This window comes from Sapajus apella, unplaced genomic scaffold (genome assembly GCF_009761245.1).
Source record: "Sapajus apella isolate SASKATOON/1434 unplaced genomic scaffold, GSC_monkey_1.0 scaffold37, whole genome shotgun sequence".
In the NCBI taxonomy this organism is placed as follows: domain Eukaryota; kingdom Metazoa; phylum Chordata; class Mammalia; order Primates; family Cebidae; genus Sapajus; species Sapajus apella.
Window position 1 is genome coordinate 22,300,024 of NW_022436977.1, and position 24,699 is coordinate 22,324,722.

General features: G+C 41.5%; 1 protein-coding gene and 1 non-coding gene across 6 annotated transcripts; both read right to left on the reverse strand.

Moving 5' to 3' along the window:
* Positions 1-3,674: 3,674 nt before the first annotated feature.
* HAUS2 (HAUS augmin like complex subunit 2) lies at positions 3,675-24,690 on the reverse strand. Of its 5 annotated transcripts, none has more exons than XM_032297830.1 (6): positions 24,541-24,685; positions 15,408-15,500; positions 14,356-14,425; positions 12,016-12,148; positions 9,168-9,276; positions 3,675-3,809 (listed from the first exon to the last, which is right to left on the reverse strand). In XM_032297830.1, the coding sequence occupies exons 1-6, from the start codon at positions 24,631-24,633 to the stop codon at positions 3,726-3,728; spliced, it is 582 nt and encodes a 193-aa protein (XP_032153721.1). In that variant the 5' UTR covers positions 24,634-24,685; the 3' UTR covers positions 3,675-3,725. The 5 variants fall into 5 exon arrangements, with proteins under 5 accessions (XP_032153721.1, XP_032153722.1, XP_032153720.1 ...); XM_032297829.1 differs by lacking the exon at positions 3,675-3,809 and adding an exon at positions 5,528-6,167 and having other exon boundaries at positions 24,541-24,690; XM_032297831.1 differs by lacking the exons at positions 15,408-15,500; positions 24,541-24,685 and adding an exon at positions 12,556-12,643 and having other exon boundaries at positions 3,675-6,167.
* LOC116564613 lies at positions 6,717-6,857 on the reverse strand. Its single transcript, XR_004274992.1, has one exon. It is a non-coding gene; the product is annotated as a U4 spliceosomal RNA (small nuclear RNA).
* Positions 24,691-24,699: the final 9 nt, after the last annotated feature.

The following is a 24,699-nucleotide window of genomic DNA, read 5'->3' on the forward strand; positions in this document are numbered from 1 at the left end:
TTGGCTCACTACAACCTCCATCTTCCTGGTTCAAGCAATTCCCCTGCCTTAGGCTCTCAAGTAGCTGGGATTACAGGTGCACACTACCATGCCCAGCTAATTTTTTATACTTTTAGTAGAAATAGGGTTTCACCATGTTGGCCAGACCGGTCTCAAACCACTGACCTCAGGTCATCTGCCTGCCTCAGCCTGCCAAAGTGCTGGGATTACAGGCTTCAGACTGCGCCTGGCAAGGTATGTTTTTCTTACAGCAATCCTGTACCCACATAAAGGCTATATTTTCTTTTTTTTTTTTTTTTTTAGATGGAGTTTTGCTCTATTGCCCAGGCTGGAGTGCAGTGGCATGATCTCGGCTCACTGCAACCTCTGCCTCTTGGATTCAAGCAATTCTTCTGCTTGGAGCCTCCCGAGTAGCTCAGATTATAGGTGTGCACCGTGATGCCCAGCTAATTTTTATATTTTTAGTAGAGACGGGGTTTCAGCATGTTGGCTAGGCTGGTCTTGAACTCCTGACCTCAGGTGATCCACCCACCTTGGCCTCCCAACGTTTTGGGATTACAGGCATGAGCCACCATGCCTGGCCAAAAGTTGCATTTTCAATACAAGATAAAAAGATATTTCAGGGCTGGGCACAGTGGCTCACACCTGTAATCCCAGCACTTTGGGAAGCTGGGGTAGGAGGATTGCTTGAGCCCAGCAGTTTGAGACCAGCCTGGACAAAATGGTGAGAACTTGTCTCTACAAAAATTAAACTATTAACAACATATTTCACAAAAAGTGCATGGTTTTTGTGCCTGCTGGTGTAGCTGTGGTAATGGCTGCACAATTTTTTTTTTCTTTTACAATGGGCCTTACAATGAATTCATTTATCTTGTAATGCATGCAACCACAGCTGCAGACCTCAATCTACAGTACATATCAAGCAATTCAACTTTTTCTTGTAATGTCCTGACTTTTCTCTGCTTCTTGGGAGCACGTGCAGCATCACTAGTGGCACTTTGTACTGGTCCCCTGATATTATTAAAGGCTTATGGTATTGCACTGAATATGGTGAAAAACACTTGAGAACCTCAAGAGATCACTTTTTATTGTGATACAGTTTACTGAAGAGACGAACTACTCTGATGATTAGCATCACAGGGTTTTAAGCAGATACTGGCAACACTTGACTCACTAAAACAGCAACAGGAGGCAATTACAAAATTATTACAGTAGTACAGTATGCACTAGTTAACTTTATAGTTATGCTTTAATACTGCATTTTTAATTTGTTTACATGTAGTCTGTATGTTTTCATAAAATTTAACTTTTAACAGATTTGTGTATTTTGTGGTAGTAAATGATAGACTAGTATCTACATATATTTTATGCATTTATACCTTTTAATTTTTTTGATATCTGTAGGCCACACAGTTCATCTGTGAATTTTTCAAGTGGCACAAAGCTCCAAATTTCCAATATATTGAAAAAAATTGCATATTCCTGTGCACTTCAAACTTACGTTGCTCAAGAGTCAAATGTATAATTTTTTTCAGTAAACTCAGAGGATTCCCCAAACTGTGGGATAAATATTTTATGTAAATTCATGTGTTTTAGTGATATGTGAAGAAATCCCACAATACACTAATGACAGTCTTATTAAAATCTCAACTCTATTATAGATTTTGCATGTCAAGAAATCTTTTAAGTTCTGCTATTCCTCAGACTATCTTCCTGACTTCATTGAAGCTTTCAGAGGATATAATAGGGGTCAGACTGGTAGAGTCACATAGAGAAAGAAATAAAATAAGAGAAATGCTAGGAAAACTAGCAGCATCTCAATTCCTCCAGAATGGTCTTCACAAACTGGCATCACTATTATGCTCGCAGTAAATTTTCAAATTTCACACACCTCTCCTAGTGTAAGTAGGCTGGATGCAAGGGGCTCACACCCATAATCCCAACACTTTGGGAGGCTAAGATCACTTGAACCCAGGAGTTCAAGACCAGCCTTGGCAACATGACAAGACCCCATCTCTACAAAAAATATTTTTAATTAGCTGGGTGTGGTGGGGCACAGTTGTATTCCCAGCTACTTGGGAGGCTGAGATGTAGGGATCTACTGAGCCCAGGAGGTTGAGAATGCAGTGAGCTGTGATTGTGTCACTGCACTCCAGCCTGGGTAAGAGCAAGACCATCTCAAAAAAAAAAAAAAAAAAAAAGACACACAAAGCTAATTTTTTGTTTTTAATATCTACCCATCTAAAAGTTGAATAATTAAAGAAAAATTGATCAGCACTGATTGACTCTAGAAGAGTATTAAATTAACTTTTTCCTTTGAAGTAGACCTCAGGCTTTACTTACCTCAAGCTCTTTTGATTCAGATTGTCTGTATGCCTATAGTGTATAAGCTACAGAGTGCATCAGTCCATTCTATCACTTTAGATTCAGACAAGGGCTACAAAATTTTAGTTAGAAATTACAGGTTTATTTTTACATTTTGAAAAAGATATAAAACAAAAATAACCAGGCATATCAATATTTGTGATATATACACACACACAAATGAAGATAGGAAATAACATGAAGAAAAAGCATAGTAAGATGTTTTGAAACCAAGGTGGGGTATAAACAAGTTTTTGATGAAATACAACCAAAGGCTTTGTGTAAGTGTCTATGTAATGTTCATGATATTACAACCACTCTTATCCTATTAGCTAAAATTAGCAAAGTAGACTTTAAAACATGATACCTGGTGTTTTAGCAGGATTTGTTTTGGTAATCCACCTGCTTCCTTATAAACAACCACTTTACTCATCATTGTTGAAGTCTTCTTGTGTGAAGGAGTGTGATGAGGGCAGGCATGGTGGCTCACACCTGTACTCCCAGCACGTTGGGAGGCTGAGGTGGGAGGATTGTTTGAAAACCAGGAGTTCGAGACCAGCCTTGACAACATGGCGAAACCTCGTCTCTACAGAAAATACAAAAATTAGCCAGGCATGGTGGCGCGTGCCTATAGTCCCAGCTACTTGGGAGGCTGCGGTGGAAGGATCACTTGAACCTGAGAGGTCGAGGCTGCAGTGAGCCGAGATCAGGCCATACCACACTCCAGCAGTCTGGGTGACAGATGAGATCCTGTCTTAGAAAAAAGCAAAGAAAAAAAACAAAAAACAGGGCCGGGCGCGGTGGCTCAAGCCTGTAATCCCAGCACTTTGGGAGGCCGAGGCGGGTGGATCACGAGGTCAAGAGATCGAGACCATCCTGGTCAACATGGTGAAACCCCGTCTCTACTAAACATACAAAAATTAGCTGGGCATGGTGGTGTGTGCCTGTAATCCCAGCTACTCAGGAGGCTGAGGCAGGAGAATTGCCTGAACCCAGGAGGCGGAGGTTGCGGTGAGCCGAGATCGCGCCATTGCACTCCAGCCTGGGTAACAAGAGCGAAACTCCGTCTCAAAAAAAAAAAAAAAAAAAACAAAACTGATGTACACGTTTTAAAGCAAAACAGAACCCCAAGTTTAAAAGTAAAATAAGCCAGGGATAGTTACAATTCTGATAAAAAATGAGTATATCCTGAGGCAGTTGTTAGTATATCACTCTCTATTATATGCACGATAACCTCAGATAGGTAAAATATCTGAGCATTTTGTAAGGTAAACCTCCAAAGTTACCACAATGTGCCTTTTTCTTTGCTGTTTCTTCTTTGCCTATTCCTTCAGCTGCCAGTAAACACTCAGGAACTCTGCTTAGTGTGCCAGGATTTCCAAGACTACCTCCAGATCCCATGATTTCCAGGTAGAATTCACAGGACTCAGCATATCATCATGCAGCTATGATTTATTACAGCAAAAGCATATGAAGTGAAACAGGAAAGAGAAAATGTACAGAGGTAAAGTCTGGGGGAAACCAGGCACAAGCTCCCAGAGTCCTCTAACAGTGGAGTCACACATATGTGTTGTTTCATTTCACCAGCAACTGAATTGTGACAACATGTAAGAAATGTTGTTTACCAGGAAAGCTTGTTAGAGAGTGGCCAGGGTTTTTACTGGGGCTGGTCACTTAGGTACCTTCTACCTACCATGTACCAAAACTGTAGATTCCCAGGAGGAAAGCACAAACCACATTGTACAAACAGCTTAGTTACCATGAGCCACTCTTTTTAGTGAATGGTGCCCTCCTGTTAAGGTTTAAATATGTCCCCCAAACTTTAAGTGCTGGAAATTAAATTGACATTGTAAAAGTGTTGAGAAGAGACCTTTAAAAGGTGATTAGGTAAGGAGGGCTTGGCTGTCATTAATGAATTAGTGTTGCTATCTCAGGAGTGGGCTCAGGATAAAAGGCTAAGTTTAGCCCCATATATCTTTCTCTTGCTCACTTGCCATGTGATGCCTTCTGTCATGGCAAGACCCGCGCTAGATGATGGTACCATATTCTTGGACTGCCTACTGTGCACACCTGTGAACCAAATAAACTTCTGATCATTATAAACTACCTAGTCTGTGTAATTCTGTTATGAGAGGAGAACAGACTAAGACACCTTTTGATAGATATCTAAGTTCCCAGATGCAACAGCCAAGGATGAACCTTATAATCAATCAGGCCTTTCAAAGGATAAGTCAGTCTGGCTGTTACTCTTTTCTGCATACTTAGTGACACTCCCACAGGAACAATCACCATAGACATTTTTAGATTCAAGAAGACCATTCTAATTCAGAAACACCCGTTTTTGTTTGTTCGTTTTTTTGAGACAGAGTCTCGCTTTGTTGCCCACACTGGAGTACAGTGGTGCAATCTGGGCTCACTGAAATCTTCATCACCCAGGTTCAAGCGATTTTCCTGCCTCAGCCTCCTGAGTAGCTGAGATTGCAGGTGCATGCCACCACGCCCAGGTAATTCTTGTGTTTTGTATTAATTTTTTATTTTTTTCAAGACTGAGTCTTGCTCTGTTGCCCAGGCTGGAGTGCAGTGGTGCCATCTCAGCTCACTGCAACCTCTGCCTCCCAGATTCAAGCAATTCTTCTGCCTCAGCCTCCCAAGTAGCTGGGATTACAGGCATCCACCACCATGCCCGGCTAATTTTTTTGTATTTTTAGTAGACAGGGTTTCATCATGTTGTCCACGTTGGTCTTGAACTCCTGACCTCAGGTGATCCACCCACCTGGGTTGGCCTCTCAAAGTGCTGGGATTACAGGCGTGAGCCACCATGCCTGGCCTAATTTTTGTATTTTTAGTAGAGATGGTGTTTCACCATGTTGGCCAGGGTGATCTCAAACTCCTGACCTCAGGTGATCCACCCACCTTGGCCTCCCTAAGTGCTGGGATTACAGGTGTAAGCCACTGACCCTGGCCAGAAACACATTTTTTTTTTTTTTTTTTTTTTTTGAGATGGGGGTCTTTCTCTGTTACCCAGGCTATACTGTAGTGGTGTGATCATTCTCATTGCAACCATAAACTCCCATGCTTAGGTGATCCTCCTACCTCAGCCTCCCAAATAGCTGGGACTACTGGCATGGACCACCATGCTCGGCTAATTTTTTGTATGTTTTGTAGATATGGGATTTCACTATGTTACCCCAGTTGGACTTGAACTCCAAGGTTCAAGCCATCTGTCCGCCTCAGTCTCCCAACTTATTAGGATTGCAGGTGTGAGCCATCACAGCCTGCTATAAACACACATTTTTTAAAAAAGACATGATAGAGAATTTTCTGCCTGAGAAATGGTTAGTTCACTTATGTTAATAAATTGTCATGGCTATTTTTTAATCTTCTCTAGTTTTACTGAAAAGTAGAATGAAAATATATGAAAAACAAAGGAAAAGTCAGTTTGGTCTTAATGAACCTGAGATCTTGACACTCTAATATAAAGCAGGTTCTTTCAGTATTACTAGCAGCAAAGACTATTAATAACCATGTTATATAGTCAATTCGAAATAGACTTCATATGATTACACATAATTAAGCAAAAATGAAGTTGATGATTATTTGGCATTAACAGATTGGACATGAACTTTAGAAGTAAGAAGTAAAGGAGGCATTATAATATCATGTTTATAAAGATAATTTTCTTCAGCTAATATTTTGGGGATATAAGAGCAAACTTCCTTTTGTTGTTTACGCCACTTGAGTATATTCTCTGCCAATTCTTCTGTCTCAGTCACCAAAATATCCATCTTTGCTAAAGCCTTGCTCTGTAACATTTGAAAAGGGAAATAGGAGAAATTATGTCTGTTATTAATTCATTATATCATGAATAATTGAAACCAAAGGTTACCACCTGATCTTTTTCCGGCCCCTTCAAAAGCTCCTTAAAATTGTGTTTTCCCACTTCTTACAGTACAAACCTACTCTTTGTAAGTTCACCTCTTCTGTCATCAATAATCACTCAATGCAGATGACTCTCAATTTACATTGCTAAACACAACCTCCTTCCTAAAATTTTGGCCCACATTTAAGACTACTGGTAATCTCCATCCGGATGTACCTTCAACATCTCAAACTCAATTTAACTACAGTTCAACAATGATTGACCATTTACTACATATGAAAGATGTGTCAAAAAATAAACTTACTAACTTCTTTAACCCACACTAATCCTACTCACCTTCAAGTCACCCAGACTAGAAACTTCATTACCTTTAATGTGTCCCTTGTCCAACTCATAGCCAAGTTCTAAAAATTTGACCTCCAAAATCTAAACAATTTATCTTCTGTATTCTTTTTTTTTTTTTTTTAATCAGTCTCCGTAGACACTGTCAAAAATTGCCAGTGCTGACTGTATTGCAAGTCGTCACGCCGGGGTATTGGGAAAAGTCTTCAATTAGCAATAATCGCGCCTTGGATAAACCTCATTGGCTACAATCCTGCCACTGTGCAAAGCTTATCTTCTGTATTCTTATACTTTAAATCTTTTAACTGAATCAGTGTAAGTAGTCTCCAGGTTTCTCTGCCTCTGGTTTCTCCACCAGTCTTCTAATCCAGAGCTGATTAACCTTTAATTTGTACAGGAATCACCTGAGGAACTTGTTAAAATGTAGATTCTCATTCTGAAGGCCTAGGGTGAATGATGTCTGCAGTTCTGTATTTCTAACAAGCTTGCAGGTGATGCTGATACTCTCTGCCCATACTTAAGGGTAGGAAGGTTCAGACTACTCTTTCCAATATTTTCTCCATGATTAAGGCACAGTTCTAATCAAGTAACTCCTCTGCGGCCTTTGCTAAAAAAGGAAAACAATTTCTCTCTCTCTCTCTCTCCTCTCTGCTCCCCAATACTCAGTAAAGTCTGGTTTCCTTTAGGCATCAGCCAAAGTGGAATATCACTCTTCCCCCCATACTACCTGGGTTGTTTGACTTACATGTCTTTCCCCAATTGCTCCTTTTGGCCAAACTATTCTTTCTGACTCATGTCTGAATTTCACCTATTCTTTAAGATTCAGCTTACGTTGGCCGGGCACAGTGGCTAACACCTGTAAACCCAGCACTTTGGGAGGCCGTGGTAGGTGGATCACCTGATGTCAGGAGTTCGAGACCAGCCTGGCCAAAGTGGTGAAACCTCTGTCTCAACTAAAAATACAAATTATTAGCCAGGTGTGGTTGCAGGCATCTGTAATCCCTGCTACTTGAGAGACTGACACAGGAGAATCGCTTGAACCCAAGTGGTGGGGTTGTAGTGAGCTGAGATTGTGCCACTGTACTCCAGCCTGGGTAACAAGAATAAAACTGTAGCTCAGGAAAACAAACAAACAAACAAACAAACAAAAAACTGGCTTACTGCTAACACCTAAATAAAACTTTATTGAAGCTGTACGTGGTGGCTTATGCCTGTGATCTCAGCACTTTTAGAGGCTGAGGTGGGTGCCTCACTTGAGCTTAGGAGTTAGAAATCAGCCTGGGCAACATAGAACTCATCTCTATTTAAAAGGCAAAACCACCAAAATGCCAAGGGACCTGGAAATAAAGAGAAAAACAAAACAGGCCGGGCACGGTGGCTCACACCTGTAATCCAAGCACTTTGGAGACCAAGGCGGGCGGATCACCTGAGGTTGGGAGTTCAAGACCAGCCTGACCAACATGGTGAAACCCAGTCTTAAAAAAAAAAAAAAAAAAAGAGAAAAGCAAAACAAAAAATCTTTATTTAAGTCTTCCTACCCTAACCTACTCCCAATCCTTCTAAATCGGAAGTAATTCCTCCCTCTTCTATGCTCAATAGATAGCATTTCTTTATAATTCTTTGCTGTATTTATTATGCAAATACAATCCTATAAAGTAGAAAATATATATTTTATAGCTGTCTTACCAAACATTGACAATTTGAAGGCAGAGATTGGTCATATCTATCTTTCACAATACATATAGCATAGCCATGGCACAGTGAAGGTAACACATATTTATTAAATGTTGGAATAAAAGAATTGAAAATGGGAAAAATTTTGTAAAAAAGAAAATGTTAAATCCAAGGTCTAAATAAATAAATAAGAAAACACTTCCTTTTTTCTTCTTTTTTTTGAGACAGAATCTTGCCCAGGATGTACTGCAGTAGCAGGATCTTGGCTCATTGCAACCTCTGTCTCCCAAGTTCCAGCAATTCTCCTTCCTCAGCCTCCCAAGTAGCTGAGATTACAGGCATGCACCACCATACCTGGCTAATTTTTGTATTTTCAGTAGAGACGAAGTTTTGCCACGTTGGCCAGGCTAGTCTCGAGCTCCTGATCTTAGGTGATCCACCTGCCTTGGCCTCCCAAAGTGCTGTGATTACAGATGTGAGCCACCACACCGGCCAAGAAAACACTCCTTGATTTAAAAAATAACTAGCTCCAGTGGCTCACAACTTTAATCCCAGCAATTTGGGAGGCTGAAGCGAGTGGATCAGGAGGTCAGGAGTTCAAGATCAGCCTGGCCAAGATGCTGAAACCCCATCTCTACTAGAAAATTAGCCGGGCGTGGTGGCAGGCACCTGTAATCCCAGGTACTTTTCCCTAATTACTTGAACCCAGGAGGCAGAGGTTGCAGTGAGCCGATTGTGCCACTGCACTCCAGCCTAGGCAATGGAGCAAGACTCCGTCTCAAAAAACAACAACAACAAAAAACAAACAAAAAAACTAGCTCAAATATTAGCTATCAAAAAGCTAAACCAAAAGCACGCTCTGAGATTCTAGCATAAAATAACTAAAGACAGCTATATTAATACTCACCATTTTCTTTAGATTTGCAGCTAAATGAGGAATATTTCTAATTGTTTCAAGGTGGATTTCTAATCTCTCAATGAAAGTCACAGCCAACTCCAGTAAATGTACCATATATCTGAAAGAGAGAGAAAAAAAGTTAACATTTTTTAAAGTTTGTTTTGTATTCCTTTTCATCAGGACTTTTGAGATAAGAATTACAATCTAGAATGTAGGTCTGTGCTTGATGAGTATAAAAAAAAAAAAGAAACAAAGACTTACAATCAACCTAATGAGCCAATAACAACCTTCCTGCATTCATGGAAATATTAGTGATGAAAAAAAGGTCCTTCTCTTTCACTTCAAGCAACTTAACTTGTCATATAACTTGTCAAATAAAAAAATGGAAAGAGACAACAGTAATCATATCTGGAACCCACCTTAATGTTGGAAAAACCTCAATATTAATCTTAATCATTTTCTCATATAAGAAATTTCCTTAGATAAAACCCCATTCCTCATTCCATTTCTTGTTTTCTGTTTTTGTTTCTCAGACTGGAGTGCAGTGGCACAGTCTTGGCTCACTGTAACCTCCGTCTCCTGGGTTCAAGAGATTCTTGTGCCTCAGCCTCCTGAGTAACTGAGATTACAGACATGCATCACGACGCCCAGCTAATTTTCATATTTTTAGAAGAGACAGAGTTTCGTTATGTTGGCCAGGCTGGTCTCGAACTCCTGGCCTCAAGTGATACACCCACCTTGGCCTCCCAAACTACTGGAATTACAGGCATGAGCCATAGCACCCAGCCTCATTCCATTTCAACCTACTCATTCTCTGTGAAGAATGAAGACAGTAAGGATAAATGCATTTCATTGAAAAAGCCTACATATAAAGCTACTTTGAATCTCTGCATTTGCAAAATGCTTTCAAATCATTGCCCAGTTCTGAGATGTAGTACAATATATACATCAAGGGTAATGATAATGTACTGAATAGCTACTGAATATAGTCACAAGAGAGGGTTTTTGTTTTGTATTTTGTTTTGAGATAGATTCTCACCCTGTCTCTCAGGCTGGAGTGCAGTGGCGTGATTTCAACTCACTGCAACCTCCACCTCCTGGGTTCAAGTGATTCTCCTGCCTCAGCCTCCCCAGTAGCTGGGATTACAGGCATGTGCCACCATGCCCAGCATATTATGTATTTTTTTGGTAGAGATGGGGTTTCGCCATGTTGGCCAGGCTGGTCTTGAACTCCTGGCCTCAAGTGATCTGCCCGCCTCAGTCTCCCAAAGTGCTGGGATTACAGGCATGAGCCACTGTGCCCAGCCATGTTTGTTTTTTATGTTTTTTTTTTTTGAAGAATAAGTTTTTGTATATCTATTATTTTCCTACAAAATAAAAAATCTGACACTTAATAGAAGATACTGGTTTGTTTAAGCTAGTGAGGCACTGGTGGAGAAAGTTAACAATCAGATCCCCAAATGCTTGCTTCTTCATTTATTTGAGATAGGGTCTCGGTCTGTCACCCAGGCTGGTGCGATCACGACTCACTGGAGACCTGACCTCCTGGGCTCAAGTCTTCCTCCCAGCTCAGCCTCTCAGGTAGCTAAGAATACAGGTGTGAACCATCATGCGTAGATAATTTTTTTTTTTTTTTTTGAGACGGAGTTTCGCTATTATTACCCAGGCTGGAGTGCAATGGCGCGATCTCGGCTCACCGCGACCTCCGCCTCCTGGGTTCAGGCAATTCTCCTGCCTCAACCTCCTGAGTAGCTGGGATTACAGGCACGTGCCACCATGCCCAGCTAATTTTTTGTATTTTTAGTAGAGACGGGGTTTCACCATGTTGACCAGGATGGTCTCGATCTCTTGACCTCGTGATCCACCGGCCTCGGCCTCCCAAAGTGCTGGGATTACAGGCTTGAGCCACCGCGCCCGGCCCGATAATTTTTTTTTTTTTTTTTGTAGAAATGGAGTCTCACCACGGTGCCCAGGCTGGTATTTATCATTAGTAATAACCTATACCTTCAATTTGATACTTGTAACACTCTGTGAGGAAGAGGGCAATAGAAGTCATCTCCATTCTATTTACTGGGAAACCAAGGCAAAAATTTAAATAATTTGCTCAAGGCTTTGAGGCATATAAACAGTAGAGATGAGAAAAGAATCCAGTTTTTTTCCTCCCTTAGTTGATAGTGTTTTCATCTGCCCCAGTTAAACACCCCCAGCAGAATTTTTATATATGGGCAACATTAACTTAACAATGAATTCACTTCACAACAATGAGTTTACTTCACATACAAACAATTTTTATTGTTACATGTTACGGATCTAATTTCTTTCATTTAAGTCATAATTTATAATTCCCAATGGTGAAAAGGAAGTTCTTTCTTTTTGCCATAGGTATTACTGTTTTAAAGCAAAGATTTTCTTTCTGGTATAATATATCAACATTAATGTTAACAAATACAACCATGCTGGGTGCAGTGGCTCATGCCTGTAATCCTAGCACTCTGGAAGGCAGAGGCAGGTGGATCATGAGGTCAGGAGTTCGAGACCAGACTGGCCAACATGGTAAAAGCCCATCTCTACTAAAAACTAGCCATGTGTGATGGTGCACAACTGTAGTCCCAGCTATGCAGGAGGCTGGGGCAGGAGAGGTGCTTGAACCCAGGAGGCAGAGGTTGAAATGAGCTGAGATCGTGCCACTGCACTGCAGCCTGGGCGACAGAGCAAGATATTCTGTCTCAAAAAAACAAACAAAAAAAGCCAAATACAATCACTAATTGTCTTATGAATTCTGCTACAAAGTAACTGCTAAACAAAAACTAAACTCAGAAAACAGGTGTAACTGTTAATGTCTACTTTTCAGTCTAACCTGTGATAAACAGCTTCAATAGGTAAGTTTTCCTGGCACATGGGTTTCAACAGTCTTTGTCTAAGGGATCTCTTCTCTTTCAGCACTGCTTCCAAATGATTATTCATGCTTTGCAGAGTATGACACTTCTGAGCTACACAAATTAAAAATAGTAATTATAGTTAGTAATAGGACAGATAACAGAATCACCAATAATTTCTTCTTTGCCTTGGTTTGACACTACCAATGTCAAAAATTTATCCCATCATTACCCTCCTAAATGTTTCCTCTTTGCTAACTTTAATACCAATACCAATTTCATTTTCAACAACTTCCTCTTAGTTGGTTTTTATTTATCTAATATATTTCTACTACCTCTTTTCCTAGTGATAACTAAATCTAATGCTAAATTCTTTCTGTGTTTCTCATCTCCATCTCTTATTCAGTTCTTATAGCCAGAGCTACATTCTTAACACAATGTATTTTTTCCTATCCCTGACTCTAGTAATCTATAACAGACCATAGAAAAAGAGTCACCTTAGCTGGTGTGCTAGCTCATGCCTGTAATTGCAGTGCTTTGGGAGACTGAAGCAGGAGGACTGAGGCTAGGAGTTTGGACCAGCCTGGGCAACATAGCAAAACCTCATCTCTACAAAAAAATGGAAAAAAAAATTTTTTAGCTGGGCATGGTGGCATATGCCAGTAGTCCTAGCTACTTGAGAGAATCAGTTGAATCCAGGTGTTAAAGTTAGTGACCTGTATTCCCATGTGGGTAACAGAGCAATACTCTTTAAAAAAAAAAAAAAAAAAAAAAGTTGGCCGGGTGTGGTGGCTCATGCCTGTAATCCAAGCACTTTGGAGGCCAAGGCGGGTGGATCACCTGAGGTTGGGAATTCAATACCAGCCTGACCAACATGGTGAAACCCTGTTTTTACTAAAAATACAAAAAATTAGCTGGGCATGGTGGCACGTGCCTGTAATCCCAGCTACTCAGGAGGCTGAGGCAGGAGAATTGCCTGAACCCAGGAGGCGGAGGTTGCGGTGAGCCGAGATCGCGCCATTGCACTCCAGCCTGGGTAACATGAGTGAAACTCCAACTCAAAAAAAAAAAAAAAAAAGTCATCTTACAAGCTATTTCTGATTATCTCATTATTTTCCCCATTCAGTTAATGGCTGCCAATTGACCTTTCTTTAAAATTCTTACTTAAAAAAAATTCAGATTTGCAGAAAAGTTTCAAAAAAAGCTCAGTGAACTCCCATATACATTTTACCTATATTCACCGACTGTTAACATTTGGGTACATTTTATTTTTATCTTTCTCTCTCTACATACACACACACACACTCTTTCTCTTTCTCTCAATTTTTGCTGACCCATTTGAGAGTAAGCTGCATACAGGATGATATTTTTTACCTGTAAAATGTTTGCATGTATTTCCCAAGAACAGGAACATTCTGCTATGTAACTACAACACATTATCAAATTCAAAAAATTTAACATTGATACAATACTACCAACATTTAATACAGCCCATATTTAAAAATCACTAAGTATCCCAATAATGTCCTTTACGGCAAAAAAAAAAAAAAAAAAATTCTTTATTTTTTTTCAGACAGGGTCTCACTCTGTCACCCAGGCTGGAGTGCTGTGCTACAATCACAGCTCACTGCAGCCTCTGCCTCCCAGGCTCAGGCAATCCTCCTGCCTCAGCTTTTCATGTAACTGGTACTATAGGCACAGGCTACAATGCCTGGTTAATTTTTGTACTTTTTTGTAGAGATGGGTTTTCACCATGTTGCCCAGACTGGTCTTGAACTCCCAAGCTCAAGTAATCCACCCACCTTGGCCTCCCAAAGTCCAGGGTTTGCAGGCATGAATCTCCACGCCTGGATACAAGAAAATTTTCTCATCAAATATTCAATACATTGCCAGCTGTGGTGGTATGCACCTGTGATCCCAGCTACTTGGGAGGCTGAGTTGGGAGGATTGCTTGAGCCATTCAAGACCATCCTAGGCAATGTAAGAAGACCCCAACACATTAAAAAAAAAAATTGAATCCATGATCATACATTGCTTTAGCTGTCATGCCCCTTTAGTCTCCTTTAATCTGAAAAGTTCCTCAGACTTTGTCTTTCAAGTTCTCCTGACTTTGAGAAGCCAGTTTGGTCACTTTTTATGCTATTTGTACTACTCAAGTCAACAGAAGTTCTATTTCAGCACAGAAATAGAAGACTTTAGCTTTAGCTTTGGGACTACACCTGGAAGAATGATGGTGTATCATAATTTGACTGGTGCTTATTTACAGTAATACAAGAAAAAGTTGTAATTCCAGTGATTATCCACCTAACCAGACCACTTACCCAAAAAGAAAGGATGAACAACATCTGCTGTATCTTTTTCTAGTTTCAGGAGTTCAATTTCCAGGTTTTTCTACATAAGGAACAAAAGTAACATTTAGCTCACTCGGAAAGTATCCCGAAGTTAAACTTCAGCCTTAAACTTTGGCAAAAATGGATAGTCTAACCTAGGACTATGCTTTTAGTATATTCCTTAAGTAGGATGGAAGTATAATTTGTTATAAGAGCCCAGGGGCGGACGGGTACAGTGGCTCACACCTGTAATTCCACCACTTTGGGAGGCCAAGGTGGGTGGATCACTTGAGGCCAGGAATTTGAGACCAGTCTGACCAATATGGCAAAACCCTGTCTCTACTAAAAATACAAAAATTAGCTGGGTGTAGTGGCACATCCCTGTAATCCCAGCTACTTGGGTAGCTGACGCACGAGAATCCCTTGAACCTGGGATGTAGAGGTTGTAGTGAGCTGAAATTGCACCACCTTACTCCAGTCTGGGTGAAAGCAAGACTGTATCAAAAAAAAAAAAAAAAAAAAGAGAGTCCAGGAGATTTATTGAAGTTTTTTATTTTGCTGTTCTTGCCCTGCTACTGCTACTACTACTACTATTACTGTTACTACTATTATTAAGTAAACATGTAGCTACCTAGCTATGTGCTAGACACTGTTCTAAGTTCAAAGGAATTGCTGTTAGAACCAATAAAGTTTTTTTGTTTCTAATATAGGGTCTCTCTCTGTCACCCAGGCTGGAGTGCAGTGGTGCAAACATGGCTCGATGCAGCCTCAACATCTCAGCTCAAATGATCCTCACACCTCAGCCTCCTAAATAGCTGAGACTACAGGTTTGTGCCACCATGTCTGCTTACTTTTTAAATTTTTATCGAGATGAGATCTCCCTATTTTGCCCACACTGGTATCAAATTCCTGGGCTCAAGCAATCATCACAGCTTGGCCTGCAAAAGTGTGAGGATTACAGATGTAAGCCTCTAGACTTGGCCAGTTTTTGTTTTTGTTTTCCTATACTAGACACAGAAAGTGAAAAGTTCAACATGATTTACCTGGTAGATTTCAGCTTGAATATCTGTGATCTGCTGTAATCTGGAGAAGTTCACAAAACAAGAAGCTGTTTTCTTAGACGTATTTAACATCTCCTATTGGTAAATGAACAAGGAAAGTAGCAGTATGTCACAAAGAGTTTCGGTACATAGGAGTAGCAGGCCTATAGTCTGAAATACGAGAATATATTATGTCCAATACTGCCTCTGAACATGAACTACAAAGTAAAATAGTAGCAATGTGTAATTCCTGTTTGAGAACCTTCACTATCACAAACCACTTGCTCAAATTTTTTAAAAGTAAGAAAGGCTGGGCACGGTGGCTCACGCCTGCAATCCAGCACTTTGGGAGGCCAAACTGGGTGGATCACGAGGTCAGGAGATGGAGACCATCCTGGCTAACATGGTAAACTCCATCTTTATTAAAAATACAAAAAATTAGCCAGGCGTACTGGCATGTGCCCATAGTCCCAGCTACTCAGGAGGCTGGAGTAGGACACAGGAAAATCACTTGAACCCAAGAGGTGGAGGTTGCAGTGAGCTGAGATCATGCCACAGCACTCCCTCCTGAGCGACAGAGCTAGACTCCATCTCCAAAAAAAAAAAAAAAAAAAAGAGAGAGAGAGAGAAAGAAACAAACAACACACTTACTTTGTATTATTTCCTAAGGTGCCATACAAAACAGATTTGCATTACTGATAGTTTATCAGAGGATTCTAAGGCTATAGTCGGAGAATCGCCTCCATCTTTCCAAATCACTCAGGCCCAGTCTCTCTGAGCTTCTGGAGTTGAAATCACTTTTTCCCTTCATGCAATCATTTATCTGATTTGTTAAATGACCCCCAACTGGCTACAAGTCATTCACAGTGTATATGTTAACATTCTTATCTTTCAGATAAAGGAATATTTGTGTCCAGATATAATTATTCTTCTAAAAAGCTTACCCCTTCTTTTTTATCCCTTCATTCCATGAGTCTCTGTTATACTGCAGGTTATGTTGCACATTATCTCAGAAGTATTATTTTGTGCATCCCTAGACTTCAGCCATAATTTTCTGTATCATCTTGTTTTCTAGAATGCTAGCACAGTAAAGAACTTTTTTTTTTCTTTGAGACTGAGTTTTGCTCTTTTCTCCCAGACTAGAGTACAATGGCATGATCTCAGCTTACTGCAACCTCTGCCTCCTGTGTTCAACTGATTCTTCTGCCTCAGCTTCCCAAGTAAGTGGAATGACAGGTACCCACCACCATTCCCAGCTAATTTTTTTTTATTTCTGGTAGGGATGGGGTTTCACCATGTTGGCCCCTATGCCCAGCCCAAAGAAGTTTAGACATCAGATAGGCCAAGGATTGGAAAACTATAGTCCATGAAATAAATGTAGTCCATTACCTGTTTTTGTACAGCCTGTGAGCCAGGCATGGTTTTTATATTTTCAAATCGTTGGGAAAAAGAAAATCAAAGACGAAGAGTATTTTATAACAGGCTGCACTTTGGGAGGCTGAGATGGATGGATCATTTGAGATCAGGAGTTCAAGACCAGCCTGGTCAATACAATGAAACCCTGTCTCTATTAAAAATATAAAAATTAGCCAGGCAGTAGTGGTGCACAACTATAATCCCAGCTACTCGGGAAGCTGAGGCAGAAGAATTGCTTCAGCCTGGGAGGCAAAGTTTGTGGTGAGTTGAGATCACCACTGCACTCCAGTCTGGGTGATAGAGTAAGACCCTGTCTCACACACACAAAAAAGAAAAGCTGGGTACAGTGGCTCACGCCTGTAATCCCAACTTTGGAAAGCCAAGGAGGGTGGATTACCTGAGGTCAGGAGTTCAAGACCTGCCTGGCCAAACTCTGTCTCTACTGAAAATACAAAAAATTAGCCAGGTGTGGTGGTGGGAGCCCGTAATTCCAGCTACTCGAAAGGCTGAGGCAGGAGAATTGCTTGAACCCAGAATTTGGAGATTGCACTGAGCCGAGATTGTGCCATTGCACCCCAGCCTGGGTGACAGTGCGAGAAACTCCATCTCAAAAAAAAAAAAAAAAAGAAACAAAGAAAAGAAAATGATGTGAAATTCAAATTTCATGGTCCAGAAATAAAGTTTTATTGGAACATGACTTTTCTCATTCATTTACATACTATCTCTGGCTGCTTTTATACAACCACCTAGTTGTATAGCTGCAACCATATAGCCCACAAAGCCATATTTACTATCTGACTCTTCATAGCAAAAGTTTACTGTCCAAAAATAATCAATTTTATAAACACTTATTGAGTTAGGCAATGAAATATTCAAATATGAGTGAAACAAGTTCTATACCCTCACAAGGCTCATAATGGAAGGGAAGTAAAAGGCATTCTAGGTAGAAAGATGTAAAACATCATAAATGTTCAATAACCACCAGTATTAGCATATATGTGAAAAGAGGGGTCAGATATAGCTGAAAACATAGCCTCCACATAATCACAGATGATCCTGAGTGCTATGTTGAACAATCATACTCCAGAAAATGGGAGCAAGTGAAAATTTTCTGGTGGAGAAGTAACACAATCATACATAATACTTATTTAGAAATACAGGCTGGTAGATGGCTCACACCTGTAATCCCAAAGCAGGAGAACTGCTTAAGCCCAGGAGTTTGAGACCAGCCTGCACAACATAGGGAGACCCTGTCTCTACAAAAAATTTAAAAATTAGCCAGACGTGATGACATGTGCCTGTAGTACCAGCTACTCAGGAGGCTGGGGTGGGAAGATCGCTTGAGCCTGGGAGGTTGAGGCTTCAGTGAGCTGTGATCATGTCACTGCAATACCAGCCCGGGTGACAGAGCAAGACCAGGTCTCAGCAGTGGTGGAGAGGGAGGGGGATTTAACTGGGGCAGTATGAAAAATAAAACTGGCTGGGTGCGGTGGCTCACGCCTATAATCCTGGCACTCTGGGAGGCTAGGATGGGCGGATCACCTGAAATCAGAGTTGGAGACTGGCCTGGCCAACATGGTGAAACCCCATCTCTACTAAAAATATAAAAATCAGCTGGGTGTGGTGGCACACGCCTGTAGTCCCAGCTAGTTGGGAGGCTGAGGCAGGAGAATCACTTGAATCCAGGAGGCAGAGGTTGCAGTGAGCCAAGATTGTGCCTTTGCACTCCAGCCTGGGTGATAGAGCAAGACTTTGTCTCAGAAAAAAAAAATAAAATAAAAAAATAAAAGTTTTTAATCTTTTTTTAAAAAAGATATAAAGTTTGCTTAGAGTAAAAGGGGTGACAGAGTGAGATTCTGTCTCAAAAAAAGGGAAAATAAAGCGAATGGAGGCCATTAACTATAATAGTATGAAAAATAAAACTGGCTGGCCATGGTGGCTCACACCTGTAATCTCAGCACTTTGGGAGGCCAAGGCAGGCAGATTACTTGAGTCCAGGAGTTCAAGACCAGCCTGGGCAACATAGTGAAACCCTATCCCTACAAAAAATTCAAAAGCTAGCCAGGCGTGGTGACGTGTGCCTGTAGTTCTAGATACTTGGGAGGCTGGGGTGGGAAGATTGCTTGAGCCTGGGAGGTTGAGGCTGCAGTGAGCTGTGATCATGCTACTACAACACCAGCCTGGGTGACAAAGCAAGACTCTGTCTCAGCGGCGGCAGGGAAGGGGGGGATATTTAACTGGTGTAGTATGAAAAATAAAACTGGTTGCGTATGATGGCTCACATCTGTAACCCCAACACTTTGGGACTAAGGGAGGTAGATCACCTGAGATCAGGAGTTGGAGACTGGCCTTGCCAACATGGCAAAACCTCATCTCTACTAAAAATACAAAAATTAGCCGAGCATGATGACATATGCCTGTGGTCCCAGCCACCAGGGAGGCTGAGGTGGGAGGAACACTTGAGCCCTGAAGGCTGAGGCTGTTGTGAGCCATGAGCCCACTAGTGCACTCCAGCCTGGGTGACAGTGCAAGACTCTGTCTCAAATATACATACATGTACCCACAAAAGAAATAAAATAAAACACTAATGAAGAGGGAGGAGAGAATTGGGAATAGTACAGGTTTTCCATTTGGAGTGATAAAAATGTTTTTGAAAATAGTGGCACAATATTGAGTATAGTAAATGCCGTTGAATTGTACCTTTTAAGATAGTTAAAATTGTAAATTTTATGTTATATGTATTTTACCATAATAATAAAAGAAAGAAAACCCTGGTAGCTATCCAACGTAAACAAACAAAAAATCACTAGTGGAGAAATGGACTGGAGAGATTCGATATTTAAACAGGTGGCTGCTATGGTATTCCAGGTAAGGATAAGTATGTGGACTAGGTCAGCAGCAGTTAAAAAGGAAAGGAAGAAAAGATAGGAGTTCTTCAAAAGGTGTAATTGAGAAATTTCAGTTGATATGGGAAGTAAGGGATAAAATCGAGTTAATACTCCAAGGATTCTGCCTCAGGTGAGTGGACAGAGTTATGCCATTCACTGAAGTAGATAACACAAGATATTTTACTGATGGCAAAACCGAGAACCAGGAAAGTATTACTCCAACTTCACACTGCCAATGTGTGTCAGGGTAGAATTGAGAACACATCTAATCCACTGCCTTTCCATCATATCAGCCTGGCCCTTTTTTCTTTCTGTTACCTCTTGGTTAGGAGGTAAATGAAAGTAAAACACTTTCTACAATTTATCACATTGTAACCAACTCATTCCCTGCTATATCTCCCCCTCTCCATGCTTACACACTAATCTTAGTTGTATATTTGGCTAAATAGTAAACAGGTTCAACGATAGGGTAATGGTGCTTGGCTCAGAACATGCAAGAGAAACCAGAAGAAAAATAAGAATTTAATCTTAATCGAAGCAGATAGCCAAAAAGGAGAGAAGAAAGAAAGAGAGTCAGGTGCAGTGGCTCACAACCGTAATCCCTGCACTTTAGGACGCTAAGGCTTATTTTCTATAATAAATAGAAATTATAACTATTTGAGGATTGAGACTTACTAACACATAAAAAAAAAAAAGAAAAGAAAAAAGCATCACGGATTGGGAAATACAGAAAAGTCTTTTCCTTTAGCTACTGTTATTCTGTATTGCTATTACATGCCACAGAGGGCAAAAGAACCCTGAAAATGAAAGGATCCTGAGAAATTAATGGTATTTCTGTTTATTCCGTTGCTAGGCACAAACAGCAGCTGAGATCCAGAACCTTTACACTTAATATAAAAATCCTAATAACGGGCAGACATGGTGGCTCACACCTGTAATCCCAGCACTTTGGGGGGCCAAGGCAGGCAGACCACCTGAGGTCAGGAGTTTGAGACCATTCCGGCCAACATGATGAAACCACATCTCAACTAAATATCAAAAAAAAAAAAAAAAAAGAAAAAATTAGCCAGGTGTGGTGGTGTGTGCCTGTAATCCCAGCTACTCAAGAGGCTGCAGCAGAAGAATGGCTTGAACCTGGGAGGTGGTGGTTGCAGTGAGCCAAGATAGTGCCATTGCACTCCAGGCTGGGCAACAAGAGTGGAACTCCATCTCAAAACAAACAAAATCCTGATAACACTGTATACCATATTTACATATAAATTTGTCATTTGTGGGCACCCTTTCTTCTTTTTCCTATCCCTTCTTTTTTATACTGAACTCTAGCTGAGGGACATTAAAAGGGAGGCAGTATAGCAAAGAAGTTAAGAGCAGAGGCTCTCAAATGGAAGGGGAGGTGCAGAGGAGGGTAGAACACAGGTTAAGAAAATAGAATTAGTAGATGCTGTGGATTTTTTTGGTAGGTCCAGATCCTTATCTTATTAATTGCCAATAAGCGATGATGATGAAACTTTGGTCAAGACTCCAAGACTCACTCACATTTGCCAGATAAATATCTAGAATGTAAGGTCACTAAAGCAGTCCCAAGGGGAATAAACTAAAGCAATACCCCATTATCCTACAGAGAGCCCCACCTTTCTCTCGCCAAATCACTCTCTAATGGACTGAAACAAAACAAAGTTCAAACAAGCTATGTTTTCTAGAAGACTGTATCAAATAACAATTTTAGGAGTCACTCAGCAGGAAGTCAACAGTCTTAATTTTTAATGCACAAAAAATGAAGTGCACCAAAGGGATGGGCTGTTTAAAGGGATGATGTGACAAATCATTTTGAAAGAATCAATGCTAAATCCTAATAGGGAAAGGTTTTTGGCTGGGTGTGATGGCTCACACCTGCAATCCTAGCACTTTGGGAGGCAGAGGCAGAGTGGATCATTTGAGTTTGAGACCAGCCTGACCAATATGGTGAAACCTCGTCTCTACTAATAATACAAAAAAAATTAGCCTGGCATGGTGCTGCCCCCTATCAGGAGGCTGAGGGCAGGAGAATCGCTTAAACCCAGGAGGTTGAGGTTGCAGTGTGCCAAGATCGCACCACTGTACTCCAGTCTGGGCGACAGAACGAGACTCTGTCTCAGAAAACAAAACACAACAAAACAAACAAAAACAAGATAAATGTTTTTATGTACAAAGTTTGCTTAAAGTAAAACCAACCTACAAGTCTGTAAGTAGCTCCCTCACTGGGACTAGCTGTGTAGTAATGTTGTCAGACCATATAAAGGAGCTATAGAGTGGCACATCTTAACTGTATGTAAAACCAGTAACTGTCTAATGTTGAGATAGTAGATACTCCCCAAAACAACCACCACCCCCAAAAAAGAGTTCACATGCATCAATGCCTAAAATTCTCTCACCAGTGCCTCACTCCTTTGGTTTAGGCATTTATATTTCCTACCAACGCTCTTTAGAAAGATACTATAAGTTGGGTTTGTTTTTGTTTTTGTTTGAGACATGGTCTCACTGTGTCACCCCGGCTGGAGTGCAGTGGCACGATCTTTGCTCACTGCAGCCTCCACCTCCAGGGCTCAAGCAATTCTCCTGCCTCAGCTTCCCAAGTAGCTGGGATTACAAGTGCCTACCACTACACCGGGCTAATTTTTATATCTTTAGTAGAGACTGGGTTTCGCCATGTTGTCCAAGTTGATCTCGAACTCCTGACCTCAGATGATCCATTTGCCTTGGCCTCCCAAAGTGCTGGGATTACAGGCATGAGCCTTCAAAAATGTTTCCTAGCATGAGTTTGCCAAACTATTTTGTGATAAGAGAACTGGACAATACAAGTGAGAGTAGTAGATAACCTGATGAGAAGAAAAAGGCCAGGTGCAGTGGCTCACACCTGTAATCCCAATACTTTGGGAGGCCTACGTGGGTGGATCACCTGCACTCAGGAATTCGAGACTAGCCTGCCCAACATGGCAAAACCCTGTCTCTATTAAAAATATGAAAACTAGCGGGCGTGATGGCAGGTGCCTGTAGTCCAGCTTCTTGGGAGGCTGAGGCACGAGAATCGCTTGAACCTGGCAGGCGGAGGGTGCAGTGAGCAAAGACTGCACCACTGCACTCCAGCCTGGAGCAAGATCCCGTCTCAAAAGAAAAAAAACATAAACAAAAACAAACAAAAAACCCACAGGAGAGAAGGAAGGATTAAACTGTGGAGTGCTGTGGTCATCCCTGGGAAAACTGGTCAACTAGGACCACTTGAATCTCCCCCATCACTCAGATATTGGGTATTTAACAGAAGCTTAAAATCTTTCAAGAAAGTATCACAGCCTCTTGTAACAGTTCATCTTGAGAGGGGATACAATGTGTCAAAAGAGTGAATGCTAAGATCTAATTCTCCTTCAACAGTCTAGTGACCATGGGCAAGTTTCTTGGTCTTTTAAGCCTTAGTTTCTTAAATTAAAAAAGACTGTAAAGTATTAGAGTCTCTAATGTTCTTCTAACTACAAAAAGTTACATATTTTCCATATATCTTCCATCATGTTTGTAGCACTTTTTTTTTTTTTTTTTTTTTTTTTGAGACAGAGTCTCACTCTGTCGCCAGGCGCCAGGCTGGAGTGCAATGGCACAATCTCGGCTCACTATAACCTCCGCCTCCCGGGTTCAAGCAATTCTCCTGTCTCAGCCTCCCGAGTAGCTGGGACTACAGGCGCGTGCCACCACGCCCAGCTAAGTTTTTTGTATTTTTTAGTAGAGACGGGGTTTCACCATGTTGGCCAGGATGGTCTCAACCTCTTGACTTCGTGATCCAACCGCCTCGGCCTCCGAAAGTGCTGGCATTACAGGCGTGAGCCACCGCGCCTGGCCTTACTAATTTTTTTTTTTTTTTAAGACAGGGTCTCACTCTGTTGCCCAGGCTGAGGGCAGTGGCCCGATTGCGTCATACTGCAACCTGGATCGCCTGAGCTCAAGCCATCCTCCTATCTCAGCCTCCAGAGTAGTTGGGACCACAGGTGTACGCCACCACGCCGGCTAATATAGTGCTAATTTTCACAGATCAGTTTAACTTTTCTGTTTTCTTTTTAGTGAAATTACTCAGCTTCCTCTATATGTCAAAATTTATTTCCCCATTTTTCTCAATGCCCTTGATCCCTCTTTCCCTATGCCCTTCTGTCACTTGCATTTCCATTATTTCTTCACATGTTCAATTTCTCCCTCTATTGGCTTCTTTCCCCTGGACATGCTCTTCTTGCTCAACCTAAAACTGCCACTCTATGACTCGTAAGGTCAATGTCTCTTTTCTCTCCTCAAAATTAATCTCTTCCTTATTCACGTTCCAAGGTCTTTTTTGCCAATACTTTTTTTTTTTTTTTTTTTGCCTTTAAAGAAGCCAAAAAAGAGCTTCTGGCGCTCTTCTCTACCCAGAACCTCCCTCCCCAAATACGATTCAACACTTTCCACAAACGAGCGTTGTTGGGAATGCTTTTTCCGCAAGGGGCAGAACTACCCGCATTTCCCAACCTCGCCTTACACTACAGTCTAGGGGGGAAAAAGGTCAGTAACAGCAGTCTAATCTCCCACAAACGGGCCTGGGACAAACTTACCCTACAAACACTCAAAACACAGTAAGTACCCTAAACACCATCTCAGATCCCCGCTTTCCAAGAACTCACGGCAGAACGGTAGTGGCTGTTGCCTGGAAGGGGCTCTATTACTCTCGTACAGTCCCCAGCCAGCACCTTCACCACTCCCGCGGCCAAAAGCGCCACCTCACAGCGGTAATCTGTCGCCACCGTGGGCAACCCCTTGATGACGCCACCGCCGCCTCCACGCACCTGAGTGACCATCCCCGAAGCTATGAAGTGGCCAAGCACTAGCCCAGCGCCATTAGGCGCGGATGCCGGGTCCCAGGGATTAGCAGTGGCCATGGCTCGGACGCACTTCCAGCGAAGGCATCCGGAGTGAGCGGGAACGCAAAGCGAACGCGCGGCGCG